The following is an 18,780-nucleotide window of genomic DNA, read 5'->3' as shown; positions in this document are numbered from 1 at the left end:
TCACTCCCTGCAACTAGAAAAAAGCCAGCATAGCAACAAAGACTCAGCACAGCCAAAATAAACAAAAGAAGATACACAGCTTAAACAAGAAAAAAGAGGAATGTGACAAATCTCTGAATGTCTTGTGGGGCCCACAGGGGTCCATGGATCACAATTTGGTAACAATCAGTCTAGAATGATGATTTCCAATTTTTTTTTTTTTTGGATGAAATGCCTCATCAGTTAAAAAAAAAAATTTGAAAATATTCCCTCCAGTATATGCATATTTACTTAAACATATTATTCTACTAATACTACCATTTCTACTATGAAACATACTCACTATAATATTTAAGATAATATGAAAAATAAAGTCCGTCTAGTCAAGGCTACGGAGAAGGCAATGGCAACCCACTCCAGTACTCTTGCCTGGAAAATCCCATGGACGGAGGAGCCTGGTAGGCTGCAGTCTATGGGGTCGCTAAGAGTCAGATACAACTGACCGACTTCACTTTCACTTTTCACTTTCATGCATTGGAGAAGGAAATGCAACCCACTCCAGTGTTCTTCCCTTGAGAATCCCAGGGACACGGGAGCCTGGTGGCCTGCTGTCACACAGGGTGGGACACAACTGAAGCAACTTAGCAGCAGCAGTCAAGGCTATGGTTTTTCCAGTAGTCATGTATGGATGTGAGAGTTGGACTATAAAGAAAGCTGAGCACAGAAGAATTGATGCTTTTGAACTGTGGTGTTAGAGAAGACTCTTGAGAGTCCCTTGGACTGAAGATACAACCAGTCCATCCTAAAGGAGATCAGTCCTGGGTGTTCACTGGGAGGACTGATGTTGAAGCTGAAACTCCAATACTTTGACCACCTGATGCTAAGAGCTGATTTATTTGAAAAGACCCTGATGCTGGGAAAGTTTGAGGGCAGGAGGAGAAGGGGACGACAGAGGATGAGATGGTTGGATGGCATCACCGATTCAATGGACATGAGTTTGGGTAAACTCAGGGAGTTGGTGATGGACAGGATGGCCAGGCATGCTGTGGTTCATGAGGTCTCAAAGAGTCGGACACAACTGAGCGACTGAACCTAACTGAACTCTGGACTTAAAAAAGAGGGAAAGATACAAAGACACATTTATAAGAGAATTTTAAAAGGGCTCTAAAGGATGAAATCGTCACTTTGTCCCACAGAAAGAAAACATTTTTGTATCCCTATTAGTCCCATGATGACTAATTCTTTTTTGTTTTGCTTTGCTTTTAAAAATTTAGTAGAGAACCTTTTCTTTTCATCTCTGAATGAGTTTATTTCCTGATGAGAACAGTAAGTAGCATTTATTACAGAAGATTTAGAAAACAGATAACAAAAATAACTAAAATCTTAAGACCCAGTGATAATTACTATTATTAATAGTTACATATAGTTTTATTTATATATATGACTATATAATACATAATTATTTCTATATAAACCCAGATAAAGCCATACATGGAGAAGGCAATGGCAACCCACTCCAGTACTCTTGCCTGGAAAATCCCATGGACGGAGGAGCCTGGTAGGCTGCAGTCCATGGGGTCACGAAGAGTCGGGCACAACTGAGCGACTTCACTTTCACTTTTCACTTTCAGGCATTGGAGAAGGCAATGGCAACCCACTCCAGTGTTCTTGCCTGGAGAATCCCAGGGACAGAGGAGCCTAGTGGGTTGCCGTCTATGGGGTCGCACACAGTCGGACACGACTGAAGTGACTTAGCAGCAAAGTCATACATACTAATATAATGCCTATAATTTTTGGCAATATATTCAAGCATCTTTCTATGACATTGTTTTCTACATCAATATTTTTAATGGTCTCACTGTATTTCATGGAAGGAATCTACTATGACCTAACCACTCCCCTGCTATAGGATATTTAGTTTCCAATCTATGAAGAAAAGCTATGATAAATACTCTTGTATTTTTTATGTTGCCTGTGCCATATCTTTGTGTTTGTTCCTAAAAAACTCTGTCCATGAAGAAAGGCTATGGTAACTTTTTGTGCTGTTTGTGTTCTATCTTTTTTGTTTATCTATGAAAAACTACTTATCTATAAATGGCATTGCTGAACTTAAATGAATGTTTTTTATTTAGATCTATTACTATGAACCATCCTGAAGAGAGTTTATGAAACTTTACTTTTTTAATCTGTATCTTATTGTTATTTTAATTTACCACTGAATTTTCTTAAATACACTACAGTAACTGGCCATTTCTTTCTTTTAGAATCATTTAGTTTTTTGCTACCCACTGTGTACTTCAATTTTTCTTCCATCAATCTGGCACCTTGCTAACCTAGTTACTCAGTTGGCAACTCTCTATGCTTTTTAATTATTAACCAAATATTTATCAATACACACTAAGTATTATTCACTACTATATTTGTCTGTGACCAAAACAGAGCAATATACTAATGGCAAAGCTGAAATTAAAATGAAAGGCTTGGGTTAGAGGAGGCTTTTCTAAGGGCAATTAATATAAATTAATATAAAACATATAATGTAACCAGTAGTCTAACAAAATCTCCATAATCTTCACCCCACAAATAAGTGTGTCACTTTGTCCCACAGTGACTATTCTTGATATCTTTAGTAACTATTTGATATAATAAGGGTGAAGAATACAGAAGATGGGAGGGTGGGTGCTGAAATTTTAGGATTAGATGCTAGTAAATTTCTAGTATTTTAGCTAATAATTAAGGATACTGGAATTCACAAAAAAAGTATAACAATATAGCAACACTGAAAATGTATATGATGCAATGTTAGCTTTTATAAAACTAAACTAACAATAAAATCACATATGCAAATAAACAAGAATATGCAAAATTAAAACTGCTGTATCACGAAGATAGGTTTAGTAATACTTTTATTTACAAATTTTTTAACAATATAGGGACACTTTAGGCAAATATATATTTCTGCCTAGAACCCTTAATTATTCTAATTTTCTTTAATTTTTATAAAACTAGTTGAGAGGATCAAATTTTAAGATGTGGCTCCTAGGTTCAGTTATGTCCAGGTTCAGTCCATTTTCCTAAATCATTTCAAAAGCATTCCTACTTTATAATACTTATATAATACCAAACATTTTGTAACTCTGTGGTTTCCAAAATAAATTCACATATATTATCTCACACCAACAAGTGTATTTTTCTGACTATTACTGCACACATCTTTCCACTAAACTATACCCCTCCCTATGATTAAAGAAAAAAAAAATTCTGATTAATGGTCTCAATAATATCAGACTCTGAATAAAAAAAGAGAAATATTCTACATTTAATATACTTTTCTTACAAGAGCAGTAAGTTGTGCAAATTCACTTTAGCAAGATATATAAAAAGAGCTGAAACAGAACAAAAGAACTTGGTAAAAAAAATCTGAATCATAAAATTCTAGGTAATCAAGATTTAGACTATAAAATTTGAAACATATAAAGCTTTTATAAGAACTGTGTTGCTTGGGCAAAATATTTCTAAGCACTTCTCAAGGAGATTATTTCAAAACCTGGTATGCTTAGAATGTTGAAATAATTTCTTAAAAAGCAATTTCATTCACGACTTGATCTCATTTTTTTCTGAAACAACTGTGATTTTTACCTTATTCTCTACTATTGAGTTGGATTTGAATTCAAATGTTAAATATCAGGTTTTAAAAATATGCACAACATGATGCTACCAATGAAAGAGAGGAAAGGTCAAATCCCACCAAATAATCTAACAGATGGTAAGAAGGAGAAGGATAATTATAATGGTACTGACGACGATACAGCTAAGGTGTTCTTAGTAGTTACTATATACATCATGGTCCAGTCTAAGCATGAATTGTCTCATAATTCACAACAATACTGAGGAATATATCAAAATATATATCAAAAAATAACAAACCGAAACTTAAAAAGTTAATTAACAAGTCACATGGCTAATATTTGGTACAACCAAGGCATGAACCTTGACAAAATATGTCAAATTACAAGGAAAACTATTTTAAAACCATAAGAAAACATAAATATTTAGTCAGTTCTTACCTCTTCAGGCAGTTCACTGTACATGGTTTCAGAGGTAGACAACAGAAATATGGGTGAAAATGACGGTATATCTTGTAGCAGAGTCAGAAAAGTTGCTCTCACAGTTTCACTGACAGCTTCCCACCAATCACCAATGTGAGGCATGTAAACAATACTAGGTACTGTTCTTCGAGCTTCACGAAAAATCTAATTAAGGAAAGAACTGGCATTAAAAATTCAAATAGAAATTATTCTGAAGTCTACACAGTAACTTCCCAATACATTAAATGTGTCAGGCCTGTTACTATAATTACAGTCAGCCTCAATATTTAAGTTGTTCAAGACATAATGCACAAACCATACATACAACTTCTATCTACCCTTATCCCACCTAAGAAAAGGAGAATATTTTGTTATTATTCCTACTCAGTATGTATTAATAGTATAAAGGTATCATATTGCTCCATTTCTCTATCACATAAAGTAAAACACCACTATAATGCTGCAAATAAAAAGATAAGCATGCACCTATATGTCACCTACGTAAGAGTGATTATCAGGAAGCACAAAGAAGAAAAAGAAGACACAGTTTACATGTTCGTGCACACTGCCTAAAATCACTCAACATATGGATTAAATATTTTAACCAAGATATGCCACCCTAAAGCTTAAACTTAATGAACTATTCGGCTGAACCACTTGTTTACCTCCCATTACCTTAACTCAATCTTCTATAAAATAGTCACAAAACACCTTTAATCTCTAAAAAGCAATAAATAAATTAGAAAAAAACCATGAGACACTCCCACTTCAGAAAGTAGAAAATAAAGTTTCCCTAGGTGTTAAAAGAGTCTTAACCATAGCTTCTGTCACAGTCTGCCAACACATGCAAATAAAGACCAGGCTGGCAATTAATAAGTTGCCAGACAGAACTACTGCCCTTTTACATAAAAGTCAACAACAACTCAATAGTCCATCAACAAATTCTTACAAGTTAATATGACATCTTTTCAGTACCTTTAACAAGTGTATGAGTAAGTTAAAAATCTGACTATCAGGGACTTCCCTGGCTGCCCAGTGGTTAAGACTTCATGCTTCAAATGCAGGGCACAGGTTTGATCCCTGGTTGGGGACTAAGATCCACATGCCATGCGGTGCAGCCAGAAAAAAATAAACCTGTCTCTCTCTCTTCAATATAAAAACTCTACTTCTAAAATTCTCTATTTTCTCTTAAACACACTTCAATTAGCCTATGTAATGTTCAAGATACAGAAATGAGAATCAAATAGTTTAAATGATTATCAAAACATTCCTAAGATTCAAAAGGATTATTTTTCTTTAATGAGTAAGCCTACCACTTGCATGAATTTTTCAAATATTATATTTTATATAGTTTTAAATCTCCTGTGTAAAATAAAATATATTGCCAATGTAATAATAAACCAGATGAAAGACGCTAAAATAAAAATTTCCCCCTAATTGGAAATGTAGATGTTATGATCACTCACATCAAAAGTAATATTTGTTCCTTCCCTTCCTTTAACATTTGCATATCCACCAATCCAGAACAGTTGTACAGTACAACTCCTTCAGGACCTTCAAATTTTGACCTTTTCTGCAAATACACACCCTCTTAACCTGGATGTCGAAATCCAAGGATTATTATTTTCCAAAGTTCATGTAGAAGATTCACAAGAGAAAAACAAGCATAAATGTTGGCAAAAGGAAGGAACCACACAGGAGCACAAGGCAAGAGAGGTATTTGATTCCAAAAAAATGTTTTTAATTTTACTACATGCCACCCAAATCAGGCATGGTATGTAGAAGACAGTGACCAATGGCTGTTGCTGATAAAACAAGGCAAAACCAGCAGGAAGAAAAAGGTGATTATATGAAAAAGACTAACAAACTTCACAGCTTACTAAGAAACCTCACAAAACTACCTACCTAATTCAGCCATGCAGGTTACCACATGCCCAGGGAAAGATGAAAAAACATGCCTTTTTTTAAAAATGAAATTTGCCTTGCTAATTCTAGTATTTGTAGGTTAGATTTTCTATTAATATATGGATTGAGAACATCTACCTGCTAGCAAAGATACGAGAGTACAGGCAAAGCAACAGACAGTTTAAGTGATAATAAACAATTTTCCAGAGCCATAAGTTAAACAGTGCAGTAATGTAGGGGTTTCAAACGTATCTGCAAGGTTGAAGTACATATATAAGTATCACCAACTGTAAAAGAGTTGAGGGATATTTCTATTTCTTTCCTTTTCTCATCCAAACCTCTCAAAATTAGCACACTGAATAAGATAATACCTCATTACCCTTTTTATTTCCAAAGACTTTAGGAAAGCATCTTTATTAGAACTTTTTGAAATTATATTTGAAAACCTAGAGGGCAAAAAATGATCAGGAAAAAAGTCTAAGATAAATATAGAAAAATAAAAAGGCTCAGACTTTCTGGTCCATGAATATATAATTACATGAATCAAGAATTAATCTAATTATATGCAATATCAATAATCAGGGAATAGTTTTCTCTGAAACTTTTAAAGGAAAAACATCCTTAATTTCCAGAAAAATTTTAAAACACTACTAAAACAAATTTCCTTTTTAATTCCTTATTCCATTTTGTCTCTGAATGTTAAAATAAACTTTTATATTTTCCTTAAATAGTCAACCTATCCTAATTTTCCCATTTTTGAAATGAAATTCCAAAAAGAATAGACTCTGAGGATAGTATTTAAAAACTGATTAAAAAGTTTAATCATATTGTGTGTGTGTATTTTTTTTTAATGTCAAGTCAGCTCTTCAGCAGTTTCCAGGTAATTTTAAAAGTTGTAGAATAAGATAGTTGTGGTGGTTTAGTCACTAAGCCATGTCTGACTCTTTCGTGAGCCCATGGACTAAAGCCACCCAGGCTCCTTTGTCCATGGGATTTCCCAGGCAACAATACTGGAGTAGGTTGCCATTTCCTTCTCCAGGGGATCTTCCCGACCCAGGGATCAAACCCGGGTCTCCTGCACTGGCAGGTGGATTCTTTACCACTGAGTCACAACGGAAGCCCCATGGAATAAGATACACTCTGTGAAATCAGTTAATTAAATATTTCATAGGAGAAAAATAAAGGCTAGTTTTAGTGAAGCGGCAACTGTCTTGGAAACAAGTGATGCCATTTGATAACTAGAAAAATACTCACCTATAGGGTGTCTTGGATTGGTGGATGTGCAAGGTGTAGTAGAAAACAGAAAAACTGTTATAGAGAAAAAAAGACAGTAGGCCAAATTACTGAACCAACCGTTTCAAAATACCTCTGACATGACCAGCACTCTTGCACAAATAAATGAACGAACACCAGTGTATGTGAATGTTCATTTTGATTCTTTAAACAATATACTTCTGGCCTCTTCCTCTCCCAGACATCAGAGTCCTGTATATAACTTTTTTTTTTTCTTTATTTGAAAAAAAACCACAAACTATTTTCTCCGAGTATTGATGATATAAAAGGCAAAAATTGGGCCTTTCATGCAAGGAAGCACTAACAATATAAACTGCACTTGTATTTATGAGTCCTTAGTTCAAAAACTAAACTTCAAATCAGTACACTAGATACCAAATTAAAACTTTCAGTACATGAAAATTTACTGTATCTTTAAAAAATTAAGAATATACAGCCTATAACAAGCCACTTTAAAAACTGAAAACCAGAGTAATTTTAAATGCAAAGGTGCGTGAAGCAGAAAGCTCCAAGCCAGTACAGTTTTCGCTTTTCTAAAAGGGGCTACATGAGAAAAACAACTTTGTATCATCAATAAATTTTCAGAATTTGTCTTGGTCACTTTACAATATTATGAATATACTAAAATTATAAGACATAAGTAAAATAAAATTCTTGGGGGCTAATTTATTCTCAATTTTTATAAAAATTAAAAAGTACTATTTAAATAAGTTTAATTCCTTAAACCATGATATCAAAAAAAAGTTAAAATAATACTATGTCTCCATTATGGATAACTTTCTTCCATATATGTCATTTATTCCATTTTGAGCATCTCTGTGAAAATAAGGCACTGCCTGAGGTTTGAAGATTCAGGATTCAAGAAATTAAAAGCCCAATTTCTTTACAAGCATATAAAATCAGCCTGTTAAAAAACACAGCTATACTAGAGTTTCTGAACAATGGGTTTAATACAAATCAACATTTCTTGAAAATTAAAACACCCAAGTTCCTTTTCTAGCAATGAAGATATTTTCATCGCTAAAAACTTCAATAATTTCAGTAAATGTGACACAATTTGGGCCAGGATAATTTAATCTGTTTACAACTCCAAGGAAAAAAAAAAATTCTATGGCAAAACACAGATGTGTAGCCATGTACACAAACACAAGAGTATCCCCAGCATACACAGAGTGTTATGGAGAAACCCAGAAATCCTCTTTCACAAACACAACAGCATCCAAAGTATACACATAGGTAAGTATATTAATTCCTTAATGCCACATAACCAAAACAGATTTTCCCTGAGAATTTCCAGATGTAATTTCTTTCTGGGGAAAAATAAATACTAAAATTTTTACCCTCCAAAAAACCTTACTGACCATGTGAAATTACTCATAACAACATACAGGACCCAAACTCCAAAGCTTTATCAATTCAATTATACCTTGATAGTAATGAAAACAATTAAGTAACACATTCATCAATCACTTTTTTCCTAAGTCAGCAATGGAAATGATACAAGAGGGAAAAGAAATACATCTGAAAAAGTCAGTAAAAGGGACTCACAGTTGTTGCTATTTTTAAAACATTTTATTTTTAATTGGGGGATAATTACTTTACTATACTGTGATGGTTCTGCCACACATCAACAACATGAATCAGCCATAGGTACACATATGTTTCCTCCCTCTTAAACCTCCCCCCACCTCCCTCCCCATTCCACCGGCTAGGTTGTCACAGAGCACCAGCTTTGAGTTCCCTGCATCATATGCAAATTCCCACTGGCTATCTATTTTACATATGGTAATCTCTATGTTTCAATGCTTCTCTCTCAAATCATTCCACCTTCTCCCCCAGCTTCTGAAAGTTCTCTATGTCTGTATCTCCACTGCTGCCCTGTAGATAGATTCATCAGTACCATCATTCTAGATTTCATATGTATGCATTAATATACAATATTTGTCTTTCTCTTTCTGATTTACTTCACTCTGTATAATTTGTCTAGATTTGTCCACCTCATTAGAGCTGCTATATTTATTTTTTAGAGAGTGTTAACACAGTAAATCTTTTACTGTGGATACTGACATCTCCAGCCTCATTGTAGGGGCTCAACAATTACTTGTGAACTGACTGGGACAACCACAAATCTTCCAGGCTACATCAGTTTCCATTCTCCTACCCTCAGAGTCTTTGGAAGACTATGAAATGCTAAGTAAAATACATACAGACATGCTCACACACAGAGCTACTTTATGAACTCTGGGAATTGTTTCAGTTTTAAATGTCAAACTACTGTCCAGTAATCAGCAAAAACAGCAGTCCCCAACTCTTTTTCAAACTTTTTTTGAGCACAATTTTTCCATGGGGGGTAGGGGAGGCGGTGGGCCGTGGATATTGAGATGATTCAAGTGCATTACATTTACTATGCAGTTGCTGATCTGACAAGAGGCTTAGCTGAGGCAGTAATGCCAGCAATGGGGAGCAACTGTAAATACAGATGAAATTTCACTCACCTCCTGCTGTGCAGCCCGGTTCCTAACAGGCCACAGACTGGTACCAGCTGTGGCCCTGGGGTTAGGAACCCCTGAGCTAAAACTATATTTCTAAGTGTTTATTTACTGAAAACTTAAAATAGGAGCAACTGGGATGCACATTAAAAGTGCAGGTTTCTGGGCTCATCTCAAATTTCATGAATCAGAATCTCTGGGTTTGGAGCCAGAGAATCAGAAATTTTAATAAGCACCCCCAGGAGATTCTCATTCTCATTAAACTTTAAAAAACAATGAGAAAACCCTACAGCAGAAACTAACTCCTTTACCACTTCTCATGCAACCGATAAGATTAATCAATAGCCGAGGCATTCAGAAGAAGAAAAAGTTTTGTCATATATCTGCTTGTGTGAGGATGTTTTAAAGGACAAGCATAAAACTAAACATAATCCCCATGGCATAAAGAAATATGAAGTAGGGCTCTTCCGCTCCTTCCATCTTAACACACATAAATACAAACCTCGAAAGGCTGATTCAAGACTTCTTTCCTTTAAAACTACCTGTCACATTCATGTTGCACTATTAAACAACCCAATTTAATTTGCATTACACATCTCAGAGGAAGAGGTAAAGAAAATCACAGAATAACTTGCCACAGATCAAACCCTTATATTCCACATCTATTTAGAGATAATCTTGTTTACAGAAGGACCAGCTACCAAGAGAAGTAAACCAAAAGGGAAGAAAAGAAAGTGAATATAGGCAAGAGAAGGATAGAGAAAAGGGTTTTTTTGTTTCTCTTTCCTCAGCATTTTGGCAGTTAGACACTCTTTCTCCATAAGGCTTTTTTACCTACTTATACCCAGGCTTGCCAATCTCTTAATTTCTCAAATTAAGAAAAAATTCCTCAGTTTCATTATATAATAGTCTATTTTTGAAGAGTTTTCTGGAAAAGACAGTAGTATGTTTTATTATCATAAATAAATTAAAATATGCACTTAAAATTCAAAGTCAGGGATTAACTGGGACAGTTTATGTGGTCTCTGCTCAATATTCAGAGAAAGTCTGAGCTTCAGCTACCAAGACTATAAAATTGAACCAGTGTCTGGGCAGATTAGACATCCATGTGTTGGTCACTCAAGAAGAGGAAGCACTTCCAACCCAAAAGCTCATAGGTGGAAGCAGAGAAGATGAGCTGTCTTGACCCACTAGATGCAATGGAACTAACCCAAATAATAGGCAGTGGGTTTTGTTGTTTTCCACTACCAAGTGACACTTCTCTCCACCCTCCTCACCAACATGAAAAAAAAAGTATCAAAAGCCAAGATATGTGAAAGAGACCAAAGTACATGTGGTTAGAATTCAAATTTAGCCCGATGATGCCAAGCAGGATTCAGGAAAAAAAAAAACCAAGGATCCCATAAAATCAACATACAGTTTACTACGTATTTCCTAAGATTTCCTTACCTAACATGAAGCCAGTATTATGACTGTGAATATACACATACATTAGCCATAAGGAACAACTAACCAGACAGAGAATACCCTCTTCACTTTGAAAATGTTCTACCTTCAAAGTGATTTTATCTTTCAGTTTGCCTGAAACTTTCAAATACACGAGTAAAAAGAAAAAAAAATTCTAAACTATATAGCAGAATGTAAACCAAAATGACAAAGCTTACTCATTCCCCTAATCCTCCAAATTTCTTCCCCCAAACCAAAACAACAATTATTTAACAGGTTTTTTTTTGTGGGGGAAGGGTAATTCTTGGATGAAATTTCTACTTATATATAAACATGGACATATATTTTTTGTTTTTGTTTTTAACACAAAGATCATACTTAAATTGACTTACAATATCTAACAATAAGGAGACCACTAATATCTCCTTCATCTTTCCACATCAGCCTATATAAATCTTTTACCTCACTCTTGTTAGACTTCTTAGTATTTGTTACTATACTTTTTAGCCAGTCCACCATAAAAAGGACATTTAGCTTGCTTCTTTTTGTCTTATTATTTGCTAATTCTATACAATACTTTGATGAATACCCCTGTACATTCAAGAGTGAATACTTATAGCTAATATATCTTTAGGAAATGTTTCTTAATGTAAATTTCCTGGGTCAAAAAATAAATTTACATTTCCACTCACCAAGTATGAGTGCTCATATATCCAATATTAGGTTTATCAAGCTTTTCATTTTCACAAGTCGATAGTTGTTTAAAATAGTATCTTTCTGCTTTAACATGCTTTTTTCCCACTTATAGGTAAGGCAAAGAATCTTTTCAAAATTTTATTGGTTGCATTTGCCACTTTTTTCTCCCTATAAATGGCATGCTCCTATTTTCCCAATTCTTATTAGGTTGTTATCCTTTCTTCTTCCTGATTTTAATATATTTTTGTATAGCTAGGAGAATTGTCCTTGACATGTGTTGCAAATACAAATCTTTACCAGGTTATATCTATTAATTTTATTTAAAGAAAAGTTTTTTGTCATGAGTAATTTAAAAATTTTATAAAGTCAATTTTGTTCTTATTTTTCTTGGCTTCTATATATTGCTTTGAAATTACTTTCTCATATCCAAGATAATATACTGACCTTGTGAATTATCCTGACACTTTAATAGTTCCATTAACAATCTAGAATTTACTGGGCCTAAATTTTAGGCAGAAAATTCAGTTTTTCTTTTTCCTTCATAGAGCCAGCCAGTTTTCTAAGACTATTTATTAAATAATCCATCTATTCTAAGATACAGAGCTTCCCTCGTAACTCAGTCGGTAGAGTCTACCTGCAATGCAAGAGACCTGGGTTTGATTCCTGGCTGGAGAAGACACCCTGGAGAAGGAAATGGCAACCCACTCCAGTATTCTTGCCTGGACAATCTCACTGACAGAGGAGTCTGGCAGGCTATAGTCTATTGGGTCGCAAGAGTCAGACATGACTGAGTGACAAAGTACACATATTCTAAGAAATCAAATGTCATCATCATCATACACTTAACATCATCAGACACTAAATTCTCTTTCTACACAGGCCTAAGCATGATTTCTCACTTTTGTTCCATTGTTTGTCAGTGTACTTCTGCACAGGTACAAGTAGTTTATTATTACAGTTCTGCTACATCTATAAACATCTGGTAGGGATATCTCATTACAGTTTCTCCTTTAGAATTGTCCTTGCTATGCTCATATTTATTTTCTAGAGAAAAAAAAGAGCCTTTTTTAATGTCTCCTCTTAAATTTGGGGGCGGGGGATTATTATTGGGATTGTACTTAATTTATACATTAATTTAGAAAAGAACTCATGGCTCTCCAATGTTGAGTCTTACCAGTCACTAGCTGTATGTAGCAGTAGAGATAAACATGATGATAGCTGTCATTGTTGGGTACTGTATGCCAAGACTATTGGATGAGCTTGTTTCAATAATCAAAATAACCTTATGTGGTACCATTATCTTTGTTTCATAGATGAGAAAATTGAGGCTCACAGAGGTTAAGCAACCTATCTAAGGCCACAAAAAATACAAATACGCTGTGATTTTAATCTGTGCAATATGATTCGAGTCTACACTTTGAATCATAGTAAATAAAAACGAGGTATGCCTTTTCACTTATACAGCTGTCCTCAAGTGACTTTTTAGCTTTCTTCTTTTAGGCCATACAAATTAACTATTAATTCCCAGGTAAAATTAGTTGCTATTAATATTTTAAATGGGACCTCTCCTTTTATTATGCAGTTGACCCTTGAACAGGCAGGGGTTAATCTGTGTATAATTTATAGTCAGGCCCTCTGGAGTTGCAGTTTCTCCACATCCACAGATTTAACCAATCACGGACCTTTTCGTTTTGTAGTTACTGCTGAAGAATATCTGTCTATAAGTGGACCCATGCAGTTCAACATTAACTTTGAAATTATCCACCTTACAGAATTCTCTTATTGGCCCTAATAGTTTTTTAGTTAATACTACAATCATATCATTGGCAAAAAAAAATTTTTTTTGTCCACACAGAGCCATGTAGCTCTATCTTTATTTTAATATACTTACTTCCCAGAGGGCTTCCCTTATAGCTCAGTTGGTAAAGAATCCACCTGCAATGCAGGAGACCCTGGTTCGATTCCTGGGTCTGGAAGATCTGCTGGAGAAGGGATAGACTACCCACTCCAGTATTCTTGGGCTTCCCTTGTGGCTCAGCTGGTAAAGAATCTGCCTGCAATGCAGGAGACCTGGGTTGGGAAAATCTCCTGGAGAAGGGAAAGGCTACCCACTCCAGTATTCTGGCCTGGAGAATGCCATGGACTGTATAGTCCATGGGATCACAAAGAGTAGGACACAACTGAGCAACTTTCACTTTCATCTTACTTCCCAGAAGTATTTTGAGAGGAAACTGGTGGTTCATTTAGGTTTTGACATTTTTGGGTTCTGGAGTTTGTTTTTTTTTCACCTTTTGTGTCCATACTCTCTTTTTATTCTTTATCTTTGTTCATAGCACTGTGTAGTTTTATTGGCAAGTATTTTTAACTTCAGTATGTTCATTCCAATATTTATATTTCCCCACATCTAACTGAATCAATTTTGCATGCCTTAGTAATAGTACATTACTCTTTCGATGTGCTACTAGATAAATTTGGAATATTTATGACCACTGTCTAAGTGAGATTAGTCTACAATTTTCTTTGTATTTCTTTCAAAGGTTTAACACCATTCTTTTTTATGATTTCACATCTTCTTCTACTATGCTTTGGAACAGTTTAACCAGCATCAAAATAATCTTAACCTTTAAGATTAAAATAATTCACCTATGAAATTGTTTGGACTCAGTGTTTGTTGACACTCAATTTCTTCTTCCACAACTACTGTCTATTTAGATTCTCTCTCCTCTGAAGTCACCTTATTAATTTATATTTTCCTAGTAAATCACTTGGATTTATTTTAAATGGTACTGAGTTATTCCCGTACTTGCATAGAAACTATAATAATTTTGTCTCACTAAAAAAGAAAAACATGAGCAAACATGTAAATCCACCTTACTGGAGAACACTAACAGCCAGGATAAATTAAATGTATAAAACCTGGAGAAAATCACTGGTATAAAGTTTTTTAGTCAGGCCATGGGTTTTGGGGGAAAAAAAAACCTTTAATTAGGACTTTATAAGTAGTGAAGTACTGCTAGGATGTTCATACCCAAAGAACTGTTAAGTAAAAGAGAAATAAATCTGACACTATTGGCCACATGATGCAAAGAGCTGACTCATTTGAAAAGACCCTGATGCTGGGAAAGACTGAAGGCGGGAGGAGAAGGGGACGATAGACGATGAGACAGTTGGATGGCATCACTGACTCAATGGACATGAGTTTGGGTAAACTCCGGGAGTTGGTGATGGACAGGGAGGCCTGGCGTGCTGCAGTCCATGGGGTTGCAAAGAATCGGACACGACTGAGTGAGTGAAATGAACTGACTATGAACTATTTTTAAAAATCCATCTTGCTACAAGGTGCAGAATGGTTGTCAGTTAGATAGTATATGCATTAAATATATATGAACTATAATTGGGGAAAAAAAACAACAACTGTGTGCAATGCTCTTAAGTGTTACTACTCGAGAGTCTAATCTCTAAAAATAGGCTAAATGTCAAAGTAGAAGATGACACTCAAACATTTAATGAGTACTTACTATGAGGTGGGCACTGTGTCAGAGACACAGAAATGGTGAAGACATGGTCCCTTGGTTCAAAAAACTTATTCCCTTAGCCCCTAGTTCCAACATGACACACTTGTAATAAATTCACAGTTATATATTAAAACGTCAAATTGCTTCATAAGCTAGCAAAGATAAAGTATTGGAAAATTGATTATTGATTGAAATTGACACTTGATTAAAACAAATACATATAATTTTTAAATTGCTATCAGTTTTCTAAACTAATTTTAAATCTTGGCTTTCTCAAACTTGATATTATCTCCCTTACTTAAGGCTCTTAAGTACAGACAGAAGCTTAAAGAGTCTCTGTAAAAAGGGTCAAAAAAAGGCAAAAAGAAGTTCCCTTTCTATACTGTTTAATAAAGCTTTAATACAAGAAATAGGATTATTAAAATTTCAGAAAAAAATGAAGTATCATGGGAAAAACTGATCTCATTTTAAAAAACCAAAAAGATCCTTTGCCTTAATATAAGAATGCTAACAACCAACAAAAAGTTAATATTTATATTACTGTTCTTTGAAAAAAATTTATCTATCAAACACTATTGTGATATAAATAATAAGAAAGTTGGGAGTACTCTGATATAGTGCAAACCTACCTGTGCGCACGATTCTTCAGGTGTTTTGGCACTAACTGAATAAAGTGCTGGGAGATCTAGTCTATGCACAGAGAATTTTTCTAAAGTGTGCAAAAGTGCTGGAGCAAGGTGAGAAGTTTGACCTGAGCCTCGTTCTCCAGACAGCAATAACCTTGGCCTGTAAGAGGTTGGCTGATGATATGGTGACCTGCAATACACATAAGATATAATTATTATTTCAAAACCATACACTCTGAAAATCAAGATGAAATATTAGGAAGATATTTACATAAAAGAATATAACACCAAATTAATAGAGCTTTTTCTTCTCTCTCACTTTTTAAGTATAGTGAATCATTTTTTCATTAATTACAGTTTTAAAATATTGATCTCTCTGACCATATTAACAACAAAGACATGAAAGTATAAAAATCCATTCTGAAAGAAAGTCAGAATACCTGGGCATTCGTCTTCTCATACCACTTATATTAACTTGGAAAATACTTCAGATACTAAGTATGATCTAGTTTATTAATTATCCAAGGTCAAATGTTAAGAATTCCACTTCTCCAACAAAGATATACATCTAAAGATTATTCCAAATGTAGGGCTTTCTTTATTAATGGTTTCTTTCTTTATCAATGGTAGACTTCATACGTATTTTGCAATTTTTAAAATAGAAAAAAAAAAAAAGTAGGACTTCTTTAGTGGCAGCAATTTTGTTTCTAGGCCAATAAAAACTAACTGGTCTTAACTTAGTAGATAACATCTATAGCCCTACACCAGAAAAGGCCAACTGAGGATAACATATTAAACCAAAATCAACTTGTATTTTCAAGATTCTACAGCACCACTAAAAAGATAAATGAAGCAAGTTTATCTAATATCACTGTACATAATGCAGGAAATTCTAAGCAATGCAATAATAATAAAGCAAATTTTAATATGGAACTAATGGAAAGAAATAGGACAAACACTGTTATTTGTAAAGAACATGATTATACACTAGAAAATCCAAGAGGATCAACTAATCACTGCCATAGCCTACCACCAACAAAATGACTGAAGATGGAAATAGAAAAACTGAAAGATTTTCCTAAACACCATCAATAACCAATATAAAGAAGGAAAGAAGATTCTATTCACAACTGTAAAAATACAAATGATAAACAATACTAAATATACAAATCATAAACAATAATAAAAAATCTAAACAAGAGAGATGCAGAACTACTTGGAATACATCATGGACCTGAATACAGACGTCAAATCTTTCTATGCATTTACACCTAGCTATTGTTAACTATAAGGCAAAGGCTACCCACTCCAGTATTCTGGCCTGGAGAATTCCATGGACTGTATAGAATACAGTAGATTGTACAGAATACTCTACAGTGACTGTATAGTCCATGGGGTCACAAAGAGTCGGACACGACTGAGCAACTTTCACTTTCACTATTGTTAACTATGGTTAGTTTATGGTATTTTATTTTACAGATTTTTATAAATGCAAATCAAAAATCCCAAAATAAAATTTGATGCAGGAGGGAGATTTAAAACTTCCTTGCAACATTATTAAATACATAATCATTATTAAATAAATAATCAAGTAAAAATATCAAGTGGAAAAGTGTGCAAGCTTCAATTTCAGCACATTTAAGCCTATTTTAGTAACTAGAACTTCATACAGATTTCTTGTTTAATTTTCATAACAATTCTATGAAATACATAAGTCTCCTCTTACTAAATAGTAACGAACCCAAGGCTCAGAGAAGTTTGCTATACGATTACACAACTCAGTGTCCATATAACTGCAAAGCCCAGGTTCTAAAACAGTACGTTAAGATATGCCTTACTTTATACTGACACATATTACAGAACAGAATAACAGAATGTATAATACACCAGAGAAAAGAAACCCTGATCAGTGGAACTTAATAGCAGCCCAGAAAACAAATCACAGTAATTGAAAAAATTTTATATAAGATAATAAGCATAAAGATAAATGGAACAAAGATGAACCATAACACAAATATTGTTTTAAAATAGGAAGGATACAGATCCTCATTTCACAGAACAAAATGAATTCTAACATAGAAGCAAAAAAAACAAAAGATTCATGTATTTTTAATTCATAAAAATATAAAAACATTTGTTATTCAAAAATTACATCTGAACTACAATCAGACATCACCTCACACTGGTCAGAATGGCCATTATCAAAAAGTCTACAAACAATAAATGCTGGGGAGGGTGTGGAGAAAAGGAAAGGCTCTTGCACTGTTGGTGGGAATGTAAACTGATACAGCCACTATGGAAGATGGTATGGAGATTCCTTTAAAAACTAGGACTAAAACCTCTATATGACCCAGCAATCCCACTCCTATGCATATACCTTGAGGAAACCAAAACTGAAAAAGACACATGTATCCCATTGTTCACTGCAGCACTATTTACAATAGCTAGAACATAGATGCAACCTAGATGTCCATGGACAGATAAATGGATAAAGAAGTTGTGGTATATATACACAATGGAATATTACTCGGTCATAAAAAGGAATGCATTTGAGTCAGTTCTGATGAGGTGGATGAACTTAGAACCTATTATACAGAGTGAAGTGAGTCAGAAAGAGAAAGATAAATATTGTATTCTAATGCATATATATGGAATCTAGAAAAGTGGTACTGAAGAATTTATGTACAGGGCAGCAATGGAGAAACAAGCATAGAGAACAGACTTAGGGACTTCAGGAGAGGGG

The 18,780-nt window shown here is 34.3% G+C and overlaps 1 protein-coding gene across 7 annotated transcripts in view; it reads right to left on the bottom strand.

Moving 5' to 3' along the window:
* ATAD2B (ATPase family AAA domain containing 2B) overlaps window positions 1-18,780 on the bottom strand; it is a 139,218-nt gene that overhangs the window by 43,100 nt on the left and 77,338 nt on the right. For all 7 annotated transcript variants that reach the window (XM_055540818.1, XM_055540819.1, XM_055540814.1 and 4 more), the window contains 2 exons: window positions 16,041-16,227; window positions 4,047-4,232 (listed from right to left, as the gene is read on the bottom strand). In XM_055540818.1, the coding sequence (XP_055396793.1) occupies window positions 4,047-4,232; window positions 16,041-16,227 (373 nt within the window). The remainder of the gene's footprint in view (window positions 1-4,046; window positions 4,233-16,040; window positions 16,228-18,780) is intronic.

Source organism: Bubalus kerabau, chromosome 11, assembly GCF_029407905.1.
Source record: "Bubalus kerabau isolate K-KA32 ecotype Philippines breed swamp buffalo chromosome 11, PCC_UOA_SB_1v2, whole genome shotgun sequence".
Taxonomy (NCBI): Eukaryota; Metazoa; Chordata; class Mammalia; order Artiodactyla; family Bovidae; genus Bubalus; species Bubalus kerabau.
Note: the sequence above shows the minus strand (reverse complement) of the source record. Positions and strands in the feature narration are given on the sequence as shown.